The sequence below is a fragment of the Mirounga angustirostris genome, unplaced genomic scaffold (assembly GCF_029215605.1).
Source record: "Mirounga angustirostris isolate CCGP_5_RB_7025 unplaced genomic scaffold, mMirAng1.0.hap1 SCAF_9, whole genome shotgun sequence".
Lineage (NCBI taxonomy): Eukaryota > Metazoa > Chordata > Mammalia > Carnivora > Phocidae > Mirounga > Mirounga angustirostris.
Genome location: NW_026991717.1, coordinates 19,879,446 through 19,894,967, shown reverse-complemented (window position 1 = coordinate 19,894,967; position 15,522 = coordinate 19,879,446). Strand labels below are relative to the sequence as shown.

Genomic DNA, 15,522 nt, shown 5'->3' with positions numbered 1-15,522 from the left:
AATGGGGATTGCCTCAACCTGGTTTTTCCCAGAAGCCCTGTGGTTTCAGTGTGCAAGTTCTGTAGAACATGAGGTTCAGTCAGAGATAATAGCTTCTGTCATGTTCTAGTAGAAACCTGTACGAGTGGCACGGTCATGGCAACACTCAAACTTTATTTCTGTGGAACTACATTAAGATGTTGATTTGAATATTAATAGCTTTGTAATATTGGTGAAGGGTAGTTGCAAGAAAGGCAGGCTGGGGCAAGGTGCCCCCCCCACCCCCCCAAGAAGAAAGCACTCTTAGAAGGATTTTACACCACCCTGGAAGGGGCCCTCCACCCTTTCCCACGTGACAGATGACAAAACCTGATTGAATGACAGGCACAGGGAGGGTTAATCAGATTAAAACAGCCCTCCCACAAAGCCCATAAAAACCCCTAGACTTGGAGAAGTAGATGGCAACCCTCTGGGATCCCCTCCCTCTTCGGGAGCTTTGTACTATCACTTTATCACTCAATAAACTTTGTTTTGTTGCCCACCACTCTTGATCTTGTCTACCCCTTCATTCTTTGGAGTGGCGTGATCAAGAACCGGGGCACCGAAGAAGGAAATCCTGTAACAGCCTTTGTAATTAGTAGGTTTTGAGATTCTAAGAACTATAAATTTAGGAAATGTATGTAGTTATATCTATATCTATATATTTACATATGTAGATATTTAACATAATTTAAATGCTACAGTAGGGGGTGCCTGGGTGCCTCAGTAGGTTAAGCATCTGCTTTAAGCTCAGGTCATGATCCCAGGGTCCTGGGATCAAGTCCCGTGTCAGGCTCCCTGCTCAGCGGGGAGTTTGCTTGTCCCTCTGCCCCTCCCCCCCCCAAATAAAATCTTTAAATGCCACAATAGGAATCTACAAGAATGTCATTGAGGGCGCCTGGGTGGCTCAGTTGGTTAAGCAACTGCCTTCGGCTCAGGTCATGATCCTGGAGTCCCTGGATCGAGTCCCATATCAGGCTCCCTGCTCGGCGGGGAGTCTGCTTCTCCCTCTGACCCTCCCCCCTCTCGTGCTCTCTCTCATTCTCTCTCTCTCAAATAAATAAAATCTTTAAAAAAAAAAAAATGTCATTGAAAGGGACAACCAAGTTTGAGAAACACTACTATTTGATTGCCATCTCTGTAATCTCCCTTGGCTGCCAACACCCTTTAATCCTGTCCTGTTCCATATACTTTTGTGAAAAGGTGAGGTTAGGCAGTTTGTCAGTTAGCTATTGCCACGATAATGCTGCATAACAAACCACTCCGAAACTCAGGCTGTTAAGTGACAACCACCATTTATTCTCACAGCTGGCTTGGCTTTTCATTGCAGGTCTATGCGTTAACTAGGGTGGCTCAGCTTTGCATTATCATTCTTGGGCAAGTCAGTTAAATGGGCAATGGCACAGGGAGGAAACGCTAGAGGCTTCTTAAGACCTACCTTCAAAACTGACTCACTGTTACATCTGCCTACTTGTCATTAACCCAAGCAAGCCATCTGGCCAAGTCCAAAGCCAAAGGATGGGCAAATAATAGTCCTTACACCTTGAGGCTATTGCAAGGATACGGTTGTTAGGAGGAATGATGAACTGGGGCCAATCATTTAGTCTGCCATGGTCTGTGACTGGTTGGGAGGTCTTTGTCCTGTTTTCGCAAATAAGCCCTGAGCAGTTATATTGAACAACGTGTGTGCTGAAATAACTTTATAGTTCTAGATAAGCTAGGTGAGATGACACACCCAGATTAAAGGGACAAAGGTAACGCATAAGCCTGACTAGGAAGAATAACTTCTATCAATGGGAATTTAAGAACAGCATTGTGCTAGGACCTGAAGCAAAACCCCTTTATCCTTGCATCCTAGTAATTCAAAACCTATTAGATTTTAGGTGAATATACTATTCATCATACTGTGAATACGTATGTCAACCAAGACACTAGTTTATAATAGTATGCAAAGGTACTTTATTCTTGGTGTTTAAAAATATGCATTATTTTCATTACTGTTGTGCTGGTTTCTATTTTATATCACAAAGTCCTCAGTGACAGGAATTATTCACTATTTTTGTTTAAATGATAGAAACTGAATGTTAAATTTATTCCATCTTCCTGCCTGCAGACACTGCAGGGCAGGGTGGGTAAACAAGGCAAATAAGGCAAACTCTTCTCCCCCATTTTACCACATGCAACATTTTGGCATTTTTATGATATGCAGGTTGACTCAATTCATTGACTTGGTTTGAAAGCTGGCAACAGTAAGGTAGGATCTCTGCGAGGTGGGATCTTCCTCCATAGCTACTCCAAATATCCTAATCCTGGGAGGATTCACTGGGAGCTCTGAAATGATGTTCACTGCAACATTCTTGAAACTTTCACATCTTGAACCGACACCTTTTGTCAGGGTAGGGAACTATCTGTTAAAAACCTTCTTAGCCAACCCAAGCCACCAGCAATCTTAACCACTAAGTTACTATAAGAAAATGAACTTCCCAAGCATTAATCGAAACTTGTGCCATATCCCTTTTCAGGATATTAACGCTCTGAAGGGAAAAGAGGTCCTCACCCACTGCTTCCGTGAACAGTGACTCTCCTACAGTATAGTGTACCTAATGTCCAGAGCATAACCAAACAAGTGGGGCAACCCCCATCTCTTGACTAGGTTATCAGTACTTATACACAAGGTGTATTTAAAGCTGATCCCAAATCAACTATTGCAGTCATAATCCCAAGAAATAGTTCAGTTTTAGCACATCGAGTTCCTGCAAGATGCCAGATCGAGGGAGAAACCACTTCAAAACAAAGAGTGATGGTTCATCACCTTTTACAAGTGAGAGGAAAACAACAAGGAGGGACTAAAACTTCTCCCTCCTAAACTCATCAATGGCTGTCTTCACAGCTTTAATTGACAAAATCCAGAGTCCTCCATTTCCCCATTTCTAGAGCCCATTTTCAAGGTGAAGAAAAGCTCTGACGTCATCCCGTTAGCTGTCTTTTCACGACCGTATTCCTGATTCTCAGCTCTCCTTTAGAGACACAGCTAGGTGTGTTCACGTCAAAGCCTCCTCTAAAAACACTCAAGCTCAAATTTCTAGTAGGGGGGTGAAAGTAGGCTCGGGAGCGGAGTGATGGGAGAGGAGTGGAGGCGGTGGAGGAGGGCTTTGCAGGCGAGCAAACAGCCAGGAAACTATCATAAACAACTAATACTGCCTGTGACACCCAGTAGGAGTCGATACGTGTTGGCGCCCCCGCTTTAATTCTTTCCCAAGAGGTTTTGGCTCAGGAGGGGAGGAGAACCGTGAGGGTCGGCGGGACTTCTTAGCCTGAAATGCAACCGGGGCAGCTGGAGGAGGAGGCTGCCAGGGTTTCATCTGCACGCCTTGGGGGCGGACCCTGGCGGCAACCCTCATCTGCCGGCCGAGTTCTGTTGCCCAGTGGGCCCGGGGCAAGGATGTGGGCGCAAATCCTGTTTCCAGGCGGCCCCTAACCCCCCGTGACCTCGGTGCGCAATCAGTACAAAAGTAAACAGGCCGGACGGAGTCGGCCCGGAGATCCGTCACACGGATTCAACCCCGCCAGCAGCGACGCCGCCCGCCTAGCCAGCGCGCTGCAGGCCCCGGGCCGTCTGCCACCGCCCGGTCCTGCTCTCCCGGCCCCGCCCGGCTGGCCACGCCCTCGCCGTGATTGGCCGAGCCTCAGGGCCGGGTCGCATCACGATTGGCCGGGACCCCGGGTCGCTGGTCTCGGGCGCGCGCCACGTGTACGGAGGGGCGGGCCGGAAGGCGAAGACTCCAGCTGACTCGGCCTGGCCGCGCGGCTTGGCGGCGGCCATGGAGCGGGACGGGCAGCTGCTGTCCGCGCGGCCGGCCCTGGAGACAGAGGGGTTGCGCTACCTGCACGTCACGGGTGAGTCGGGCCGCGGGCCACGGGCTCGTACCGCCAGCTCCCCCGGGCGCCGCCATGTTCGGTGCGTTGTCCTCTGCTGCGCGCCCGGCCGGGCCTGGGGAGGCCTGGGGAGGCCTGGGGAGGCCTGGCCGGCAGCCGGGCGGCGCCGCACGCAGGCCCGGGAGGAGGGCCTGGAACGCGCGCGGAGGCCCTCCCGGAGCCGCCCTTCTCCGGGCGGCGCCGTCGGGCCCTTTTCTGCGTGAATCCTTTACTTTATGCGAAGCGAGCCCCTCTGGGCTGCGGAGACTGAGGCCACTCGGCCCTGGGCATTTTCCTCCAGGCCTCGCGTCACCCTCCCGCTCCATACCCGGCGCTGTGTCGGCCCCCCCGGCCACCCCTTTCTATCAGTTCCTGAGGTCTGAAAGGCCTCTGCCCTCCTGAGTTGGATAAACTTCCCTTCACCCATCAAAACCCGCTTTGCGGCGCCCTCCATCCTCCGGACTTGCCCCTCAACTCCCCGGATGGTTGAGAAGTCCCTTCTCGGTGACCCCCGAATTGTGCTCGCTTCTATTTTAACTGCCTACTTAGAAGGCCATTTCCGCGGCTGACCCGGAGGGTTTTGAGGGCAGGAGCTACGCTTCCTTTGCCTTCGTTGAATTTGATGGACAAGTCTAGTAGTGGTACGACTCAGTTTCCTGAGAACTGTTTTCTCCTTTTCAGTGGGCTCCCTGCTAGCCACCTACGGCTGGTACATCGTCTTCAGCTGCATCCTTCTCTACGTGGTGTTTCAGAAGCTTTCCACCCGGCTGAGGGCCTTGCGACAGAGGCAGCTGGACCGAGCTGCGGCTGCCGTGGGTTAGTGCCTGGTAACAGAAGAGAAGACAGTGGCTTTACGCCTATTTCTTGTAGTATTTAAAAGTTAGTCTGTTAGGAAGAGTAGGAAGTTCATGATTCTGATCTGTATGAAAGGAAAGCCATTTTATGCTTCTGGAATTGATTTTGGGGAATGTGCAACAGCTTTTTTTTTTTTTTTTTAATTTCAGAGATTTTAATGAGATGGAAAACCTGCTCGATGGTGTGTAGAGCACTCACTGCATATCTTGTGAGATGGTTTTTCATTTGTAGGATGGATTGAAAGGAAAACTTGACCGCTTCTCCATGCTTGTGGGTCTGCCTGTTGAATCTCTAGAACCATTGCGAGTGACAAGAAACTCAGCCTTGGTTCTTTATATCCACCACATTTTGAGTTTCACAACTTCCTCATCAGATCTGATTTCAAATTACTCTTGGCTGTTTGGAAAACATAGTCCCTCTGAAACAGTAGCCTTTTCGTTAGGTAGAAACTAGTTTCTGAGGATTATCTAAAAGAAATGTCAAGCGTTTTGAGAATGGCGGCTCAATTAAATACAAATCATTCTTGGGGGCGCCTGGGTGGCTCAGTTGGTTGGGTGACTGCCTTCGGCTCAGGTGATGATCCTGGAGTCCCGGGATCGAGTCCCACATCGGGCTCCCTGCTCAGCGGGGAGTCTGCTTCTCCCTCTGACCTTCCCCCCTTTAATGCTCTATCTCATTCTCTCTCTCAAATAAATAAATAAAATCGTAAAAAAAATAAATAAAATAAATAAATACAAATAATTCTTCTGACTCAGCACACTTACTGAGTTTGGGGAGAAAAGCAAATGTCGTAACACAAAAGGAGTAACTAGTGGAAAGACTTAAGAAATGTCCTTCACTCAAACATACATCTCCTCTCTCCCACAAAACTGTGGTCCTGCCATTCTGTCATTCTTTTTGATTGTTGGCTGTACCCATGACAACAAACCACAAATTACAGTTGTACATTTGCGTAAGATGCAGGATTTCAAGAGGGTGGTAGTGTTAGTCACCTGGGGAAGCCATCTCTACGAGTGAAGTGCTCGCAGGGGGAGACCCGCCCTTGCAACTGAAGAGTAGGCTTGTAAGATGATGCTAGACTGGACATTTTTAAAGAGGCTTAATTGTTTTCGTGAAGCACTGTGAAAAGTAAATGTGCAGTCAAAAGTGTTATCTTGTGCTGTTCTACAATTTTGTTAGGAACATTTGGTTAAAAAAATCGACCCTTGATTTTATTCTAAGAATGACCCGATAGTTAACACACGTTACCAAAATTTACATTTCTGTGAAGTGGAACTGTAATTTTGTTTTGTTTCTAAAGATAGAGTTCCAGTCATTTCTCCCGCTACACACACACAGACACACACCCGTTGCTACCTGCACAACAATACTTTGGCCCAGTTTATGTGGATTCAGTTACGTGCTCCTTTTCCACCACCGTGTAGGTAGTGATGCTTGCTTATACTTTTGGAGAGTGCTGATGTGAACATGTAGTTCTACTTTGTTTTCTTCTTTAAAAATTAGCCACACCACTGTAGTTGCCCTGTGGTGGTTCTTAACATGGTGGTCGGAATAGATGAGCAGATAGAGAACGTGACAATATATTTATATAATTCTGCTTTGTTTTTACAAAGCAGATAAAACGTAGATAAAGCTGGGGAGCTAGTATGCATTAATGCTAACTGGAAGGATTTTCCTTTTCTGTAGAAACAAGGGCAAAATGCCTAAGGATCTTTACCTCTGTGGTATGGATCTGGGCTAAATACGTGGTGGCTAATAGTCAGAAAACTTTATCTTCCCTTGTTGTCTTCTCGAATTCTGGTCAGCCTGGAGACTGGATGTTAGATGTCCAGGTTGTGGAATGGAGTCTCAGGGTGCCCCTCAGACCACTTACATGTCTGTCACGGGGCTATGCCAGACTCTCTGAATTGGAATTGCTGAGGGAGCCCAAAAATGCATGTTTCTAATAGGGATTTCTGGTGCCCTGGATCTTTAACTAGGGCTGAGAACTACGGCGGTAGGACAGTCTTCTGCCCCCATAAGCAGTAGTATTTATGCACAACAGGAGAATTTTCACGTAAAGTACACGTTTTTGCATTGCCTGACATCCGTACTTCTGTATCCTTCTCATAATATGGACCCTCAAGAGTTTCTTTTTTTCTCCCAAATTTTTCCGGACATTTTAGAACCCGATGTTGTTGTTAAACAACAGGAGGCTTTAGCAGCTGCTCGTTTGAAAATGCAAGAAGAATTAAATGCACAAGTTGAAAAGCATAAGGAAAAACTAAGACAGGTATGAGCTGGTTTTAGTTTGAATACATAGTCTTAAATATATTGCTGCTTTGTGGGTAAAAGAATGTGTGTGTGTGTGTGTGTGTGTGTGTATAAGCACGCTTGCCTGCATGTCCTCCCACCCCCACCCATTAGGGCAGGTACTGGAACAAATAATGATGGCAGAATCGATTCCACTTAGCTCAGTATCAGTCCGCACGCTTTCCTTGTGCAATATCTTAACTGTTTATGGGGAAAATACTCCTTTAAAAAGGTGTTCTTTTATTTACCTTTTTGCTTTTCAGTGGTTTCTTCGCAGTGTATTCTCACCCAAAACTGTGTGTGCCGTTTGCCATGCCCCTGGGCACACAGAGTACACGTTCAGCTTCTTGCTCCATTGTTTGTTTCAAGCCATGTATCTCATGATCTAACTTGGTGGGGCTGTTCTTCAGTGGATTGAAGGAGAGCCAGGGGGAGGGCAGCAGTGGGCTCAACCCAAGGGTGAGACGGGGAGCAGGAGATTTTGAAAGATTTTTTAAGGGCACATGGTTTGGTTGGGGAGCGGTAGGAGGGGTGGGGGGAAGAACCAAGGACAGCTGTTGGAAATGACCTGAGCATCTGGTGGGTTATGCTGCTCTTCACGGAGCAAGACCACCCACCAGATTTGACCCAGTCTGTATAACTGAAACAACCAAGTTGTAGTCTCTGCTCTCTTAAGTTTCAATCCAGATGTTTCTGGGCCCTTCTTCATCCTCTCAGAAGAAAGCCTCTGCATGCTCTTAAGGCAGCAGAGAAATTGGTCTTCCTGTTGGTTTTGCCTGTGTCTCTGGTGTTTCCAAGGTCCTGTGCCTTTCTGCCATCACTGGAGGCTGTTGTGATTTCTGCATGGTCATCCAGTACGTGGTTGGTCTCCCCAGCTTGGTCGGAGCCCAGGAGGAAAGGACAGAATAAGACCACACCTACTCTACACATTCATCCTCCTTGGTCACCCTGTCTCAGCAGCCTTCTTCACTGTTCAGTTGCATTTTTTCAGTCTAAACGCAATCACTAACCTAGAATGCCACATTGCTGTTACTTACTTAATTTTTTAAATCCTACGAAGTAAAAAAAAAAATTATTATAAAAATCTGTACCATGAAAATTAAGTCTCTGATCTCCTTGTTCCTCCACCTCCTGCTGCCCAAGCATTCCATCTTAGATTTTTAGGTATTTTTCTAGAAATATTTATCTGTATATAAACACACATAGAAATTTTTCATTGGGGGCGGCTGGGTGGCTCAGTCGGTTAAGCGTCTGCCTGCAGCTCAGGTCCTGATCCCGGGGTCCTGGGATCGAGCCCCACATTGGGCTCCCTGCTCTTCGGGAAGCCTGCTTCTCCCTCTCTCACTCCCCCTGCTTGTGTTCCCTCTCTCGCTGTGTCTCTCTCTGTCAAATAAATAAATAAAATCTTTAAAAAAATTTTTTTTTCATTGAAATGGCAACATAGTATACACAGATGCCATTTTTGAGCCGTTCTATTTTAGTTTTTTTCTTTGCTGATCTCCAACCATTTAATTATTACTGCTTTGTTCCGAGAGCCATAGAATAAGTTGGGTTCCTTCTCCATGTCAGAATTGATGACTTCAGGGTCTGAGTTTTTTGTGTGTGTTAGTAAAATAGCTTGCTCATTTATGCAGTTTGCTGATGTAGCTGAAAATAATCTTTTTAAAAGATCACTTTTGGGGCGCCTGGGTGGCTCAGTCGGTTAAGCGGCTGCCTTCAGCTCAGGTCATGATCCTGGGGTCCTGGGATCAAGCCCCACGTCTGGCTCCCTGCTCAGTGGGGAGCCTGCTTCTCCCTCTCCCTCTGCCTGCCACTCTGCCTACTTGTGCTCTCTCTCTATCTCTCCGTCAAATAAATAAATAAAATCTTAAAAAAAAAAAAAAGATCACTTTTTAAAATTGTAGTGTGAGCCCCCCAAAATTGGGAAAGGGACAAAAGCCTGTTTTCGGTTTTAAGATTGTTACAGGACATGGGGTTCTGTCTCCTATACTTAGAAGCAGAGCAATAATAACCAACTGATGGAGGCCGCCCAACCCACAGCTGAATCAGCTCTCCCGTTTGCAGTCCCAGGATTTGTCTGCCATGTTCCATGTCCTGGGGTTCTGCATGTCAGCTAGGAGTATAGACTAGCCTTCAAGTCCTGGGCCTCTTGTCCTTGCAGACAGTGGAAGCACGAGGTGCCAGGTATTGGGGGTTAGCAGCGGCAGACCCTGAAACCCGTGGACAAATTTTCTGGAAATGTGCTGACTAAGGCATCTCCTCATATCCCAGTGACATCGCAGTTAACTGGCACCAGAGCGAACAGCAGTTCGGGTCTGCCTTCCATGGGGAATGAGAAACGTACTGCACGGAGGTTTGTGCTCATGTGAGATACGGCACCTGGTTGCTGGCAGACAGGTTGCCCTTCGAGGAATAGGAAGCAGAGGCAAAGGTCCAGTGCACTGGGTCTCCCTCCTGCCTTGGGAGCCTGCTCACCGTGTGCTTACAAGCTTTCTTGGGTGCTCATTGTTGTGCAGTTTTCTGCTGAGATTAATTTTCCTTTATGTTTCCGGTAGTACTTGACTTTCAAAACACTTTCACATCTGCCCTTGTTGGATCCTCACAGTCTGCAGAGCAGAGGGATTAAGCGGCTTTGCTCGGGTAGCTCGGCCACGCGGCAACAGAGCAGGCCTGCCAGCCACGCTTACCCATCCCAAGTCAGAGTTCTTCCGTGTTACAGAAATGCCCTACTGTGGGCAAGTTGCCAAAGAACTGAATTGGTACTCTTTTTTCCGTGACACTTTTTGCTTTCTTTAATAGTTCACAAAAACACGGGCACCTGGGTGGCTCAGACGGTAAAGCGTCTGCCTTCAGCCTCTGCCTTCGGCTCAGGTCATGATCCCAGGGTCCTGGGATTGAGCCCCAAGTCTGGCTCCCTGCTTAGTGGGGTCTGCCTCTCCCTCTCCCTGCTCATACTAACCCCCCCCAATAAATAAAATCCTTTTCTTTTTTTTTTAAGATTGATTTATTTGAGAGAGAGAGAGACAGAGATTGCAAGAGAGAGCATGAGTGGGGAGGAGAGGGAGAAGCTGACTCCCCGCTGAGCAGGGAGCCTGATGCGGGGCTCAATCCCAGGACCCCGAGATCATGACCTGAGCCAAAGGCAGATGCTCAACTGACTGAGCCACGCAGGCGCCCCAATAAATAAAATCCTAAAAAAAAAAAAAATGTTTCTGTGAGTTAAACTCATTGCACTAGATGACAGCAGTGTTACTAACTAAAGAAAACGTAGGTTTAAAGGACTTTTAAATGAAAAAATCATCAGAATTAGCATTTTCTTTGAGAAAAATGGTAGCTTATGAATTCATTCTGTAACACGTGCAATTCTTTTCAGCTTGAAGAACAAAAAAGGAGACAGAAGATTGAAATGTGGGACAGCATGCAAGAAGGGAAAAGTTACAAAGGAACTGCAAGAAAGCCTCCCGAAGAAGACAGTCCTGGGCCTTCTACTTCATCGGTCCTGCCAAAACGAAAATCGGACAGGAAGCCTCTGCGGGGAGGTGGTGAGTACCAGACACTAAAGTATTCCGAGCAGTTACAGGGTAGGTTTACCTTTTAAAGATAAGATTCTGTTTCTTCCTTTTATTATATATAAATTGAAGCTAATTCCTAAGTTTGGGATTATGAAGATAAATAAAAGGAACACATGCAAAACACCCCTTGATGGCTGGCAGTCGCCAACCTGGTGAGCCCAATGCCCTTGTTGCCCAGTGTCCCAGGGCATGGATGTGGGTGTAGGTCCTGCTTCCAGGAGGCCTGTAACCTCCTTGGCCTCAGTGTCCCATCAGTGTAAAAAAAAAATAATAATAATAAACACTGAATAAGAAATTGAAAAGGGAGGTCAGTCATTGCCCCGGTGCGTAACTGGCATGATGACCCTCAGATTTAAGCAGCTCACCCTAGTCCCACATGGCCCTGGAAAGGAAGCGGTAAGCAGGGTGAGGGATAGCTTGCCCATCTTTCAGATGAGCGTCACAGGGCTAGAACACAGTGGTTTTTGTCCTCTTAGCCAGGGCCACCTTGTTTCTTGCAAATAACTTTCTCAAGGAGACATGGACAGATGTTCATTCAGCGCTTTTTTCTGTGTGCAACCCCCACCCCTCTGCACGCTAGGTGATATGGTCGCTGTCTGTCTCCATCCCATTCTTTTTTTTTTTTTTTTTAAAGATTTTATTTATTTATTTGACGGGGGGGCACACAAGCAGGGGGAGTGGCAGGCAGAGGGAGAAGGAGGCTCCCTGTAGAGCAGGGGGAGCCCGACGTGGGGCTCCATCCCAGGACCCCGGGATCATGATCTGAGCCGAAGGCAGACGCTCAACCAGCTGAGCCACCCAGGCGCCCTCCATCCCATTCTTGAGGTCTTTCACATCCTTTTGGGAAGATATGACTCACACACAAATGAAAATAAGTCATGTCTGTGATCTGCTAGCAGTTTCACGTGAATCCTGAGGGAGGAGGGGGCAGAGGTCCCAGAACACTTTGTGGAGGAGCCAGTTCTCGGCTGAATACTTTTATTCTCCATTGGAGGAGAGGCCTTCTGTGCGGGTGCTGCGGAAGCATAGGTGTGGAAAGCTGCTGGCGTCCGGGAGGACCATGGGGAGGCCCGAATGTGGGTTCTAAGGCAGCACGGACACAGGCTGGGCCGCCCTTAAAGGCTGAGCCCCATCCCCTCTGGGTACCTGGGTGGCGCGGTTGGTTAGGCATCCGACCCTTGGTTTCTGCTCAGGTCATGATCTCAGAGTCGTGGGATCGAGCCCTGCATCCGCCTCCTTACTCAGTGGGTAGTCTGCTTTGAGATTCTCTAGTCCTCTCCCTCTGCCCCACCCCCCCACCCCCATACACATGTGCTCTCTCTCTTTCTCTAAAGTAAATAAATCTTTTTAAAAAAATTTGCTGGAAGGATATTTTTTAGAGCAAAGCAGTGATACTTAGGAGAGGAGTGGACATTGTAGAAAATGTTGTTTTTGTTTTGTTTTTAAGATTTTATTTATTTGACAGAGAGAGAGACAGCAAGAGAGGGAACACAAGCAGGGCGAGTGGGAGAGGGAGAAGCAGGCTTCCTGAGGAGCAGGGAGCCTGATGTGGGGCTCAATCCCAGGACCCTGGGACCATGACCCCAACCGAAGGCAGACGCTTAACGACTGAGCCCGGGCGCCCCCATTGTAGAAAATGTAATGCATGACTTGCTTCTGTGCATTGTCTCTTTCAGTGTTGCCAGCGATCCTGAGCAGATACTCTCTGACTAGCTCGGTTTTACAAATAAAGGAACTGAGGCACGGGGAGTTATTACCCAGAGATCCCACAGCAAAACCACCTCAGTTAAGGTCTCGCTGGCCTAAAGCCTAAAGCCTAAAGACCACTCAACCTGGTCACCAAATGTCCATTAACTTTGGGAAGCTAACGAGTGGGTGAGGTTAGGAGTGAGTGCAAGGGCACATACATGACCCAGGTCTGACTGACAGAAGGGGCAAGTTCCATTCTGTTTTGATTTTTTTTTTAATTTACTTTCTGTAGCTTGCACAGTCCTTATTTGAATGTATGCATTTTATTTATTAAGCACTGTAGCAGAAGCCTTCATATGCTTAAAACCAGCCATCTTGCGAGGTTTTTTGGGGCAAATTTCTTGTGTGTTTTGGGGAGTTTTTACGTTTCTGAGTCGTCGAGACCAAGAAGCTAGATGGCTTCTTTTATTCCCACCAGAAAGTAATTCAAGGTGCAATCACAGAATCAAGTATTGTTTTCACATGGTAGCGACAGGTTTTATGAAAAGGTCTGTGAGAATAGAATCCGTATCTTCATAGTGCTTCGCATGTCAGGCTCACGATTTTATGTTTTCTACAGAATGTTCCCAGTACTGGTTTGCTTCCTTTCTCTCATCCCAGGTTACAACCCATTGTCTGGTGAAGGAGGTGGAGCCTGCTCTTGGAGGCCTGGACGCAGAGGCCCGTCATCTGGTGGATGAGGCTAAGAGTCTTGTTAGCGTCGCTTTCGACGTTAGCAAGAGGAATCGGTAACCCTCAGTTCAATTGCATCACGCACACTTTTCACAGTGACTAGCCAAGGGGAGCGGGGTTTGTGTCTGCTCTTCAGTGCGCTGCATCGTTACCAGTTGAAGCCCGAGTAGGGTGTAGACATCACCAGTGGTGGTAGTGACAGCCGGTCACACCTCACTAAAGCCAGTGACTGCAGTCATTGATTGCAGGGGTAATTGCTAGTTGGTAGATAAAGCCCTCCAGGTGATTAACAATCTTGATAAAACAGACCCAGTGACGGTTCTTCACGTTAGAAGTCCTTGCTGGTAGGACAGTCTCTGTGACAGGTTGCGTTGAATGATGTCTTCCTTGTAAATGGTGAGCCCACCAGCGAGGATTACTGATGCAGACAGTTGATGGGGTTGTTTCTGTATATTTATTTTTATGTACAGAACTTTGTGAAAAAGAAACTGTAAACATTAAAAAAATGCAAAAACCATTTTTAGCATCTTTATTAAACTCAAGGAAACTTCTTTATGACCTTGAATTCCTCCTATTGCTACTTCTTTTCCCTACTCACTGTTTCTCACCTGTGGCGAGCAAGGTGAGTGACAGCTACAGTGAGTCCCAGAGTTGTCAGATCCCTTGGGTTTTGTCCACAGAACCGGGTGCTTGGAGCTGAGTTGCTAAATTAATAGGATAAACAAACATCTTTCGAGAGGTGTCTCGAGGGCCAGCCGGGTTTCTGAGGGCCCTGTTGGTCATTCCTCTCGCAGCGTAACTCATTTGTTACATTCTTGTCTAGAGGCTCTGTCAGGAGTACACTCTCCAGGGCCAGAGAGTAAATATTACAGACTGTGCAGGATTATAGTGTTGGGTTTGCATACTTTAAAAAAAATTTTTTTTACTTCAATTAATTAACATAAAATGTATCATTAGTTTCAGAGGTAGAGGTAAGTGATTCATCATTTTTTTTTTTTTTAAAGATTTTATTTATGTGATAGAGTGAGAAAGCACAAGCAGGTGGAGGGGCAGAGGCAGAGGGAGAAGCAGGCTCCCCCTTGAGCAGGGAGCCCAATGTGGGGCTCGATCCCAGGACCCTGAGATCATGACCTGAGCCGAAGGCAGATGCTTAACCATTTGAGCCACCCAGGTGCCCCGATTCATCAGTCTTACAAAACACCCAGTGCTCATTATATCACGTGCCCTCCTTAATGTCTATCATCCAGGGTTTGCATACTTCTTTAAGGAATGTTGAAAACAAAAGATTCTTAGCTCATGGGTGGGATTCGGCCTAAGTGCTGTAGTTTACTGATCCTGCTGTCAAGTTGAAATCATAAGAAGAAACTAAATTAACCTGCAGAATAGTAGTAATTAGCCAGAAAAGTATTCTAGAGTAGTCTCGTATGTAAATTAGCTCAACATTTGTTGAGTATCTGGTATGTGTTGAAGTATTCTGAGGTTGTCTTCTTGATATATATAAAGAAAAAATACAGTTTGGTCCTATGGAACTTACAGTCCCTTGCGGAAGGTTGGAGAGAACAGAAACAGGACACTTGAAGAACTGTATTTACAAATAGGTTGGAATAATCCAGACTAAGAATTTGAGTCTGGAGACATTTGAGTTTAATTTTGTGCGGGGACCGCGGGGGTTCCAGACAGAAGAGAGGGTCAGGGAAAACAAGGGTGGGGCTTGTGAGGTTTAGGAGATCCCAGTTTCCAGTTTTTAACTAGATTGGCTTTTAACCAGCATAGAAGGTTTACAGCATGGGAGGTTTCAGGCTTAAAGTATTTCATCCAGATTTGTTGTTTACATTGAGAGATTCCCTGGTGGGCTATAAAGGAACTTTTTAATAATTCTTTCCTTCATGTATTTTCTGTAGCTGAAAATGTGTGTGAAGTTGCTCTCTCTGATTCATTTTAGAAGTAGAAGGGCATGTTTTAGTATACTCTGAGATGTGACTCACTTCCCTCAAGCCTCATTTTTTCCATAAATCTAGAAATTAGTGAGTCATGAGCACATGGAAGAAACGATGCTTGAATTCTGATCCTTGATCACCACGGTCGGCTTCACCCTTGTGTTCCTAATAGCCAAGGGCTATGGATAACCAGGGTGGGAAGCTATCTGGCTAATGAAACAGTTATGTGGGATATTAATACTATTAATATAATATTAATAATTGATTATTAATATTACTATTAATGGGTGAAAATTGTGTGCTACAAACCTAGGGCAGAAAGCATTCCAGAAGGGTGGATGGAGGTAGCCAGGGAAGGTGAGTCTTGCTCTCCTTTTGAAACGATGAGGAAGTGGGGCCAGAACCTGAGGCCTGTGGGGAAGAAGGGAGCGGGCCGTGCCAGAGCCTTGTGCAACTGGCAGGACACTGCCTCATGCCTCATGCCTCATGCCTCATGCCTCATGCCTCATGCC

At 46.8% G+C, this 15,522-nt stretch overlaps 1 protein-coding gene across 1 annotated transcript; it reads left to right on the top strand.

The window, feature by feature from the left end:
* The first annotated feature begins 3,760 nt into the window (after positions 1-3,760).
* SELENOS (selenoprotein S) lies at positions 3,761-13,590 on the top strand. The gene is made up of 5 exons (XM_045899527.3): positions 3,761-3,915; positions 4,615-4,749; positions 6,954-7,060; positions 10,454-10,622; positions 13,002-13,590. The coding sequence occupies exons 1-5, from the start codon at positions 3,840-3,842 to the stop codon at positions 13,079-13,081; spliced, it is 567 nt and encodes a 188-aa protein (XP_045755483.1). The 5' UTR covers positions 3,761-3,839; the 3' UTR covers positions 13,082-13,590.
* The last annotated feature ends 1,932 nt before the right edge of the window (positions 13,591-15,522 follow it).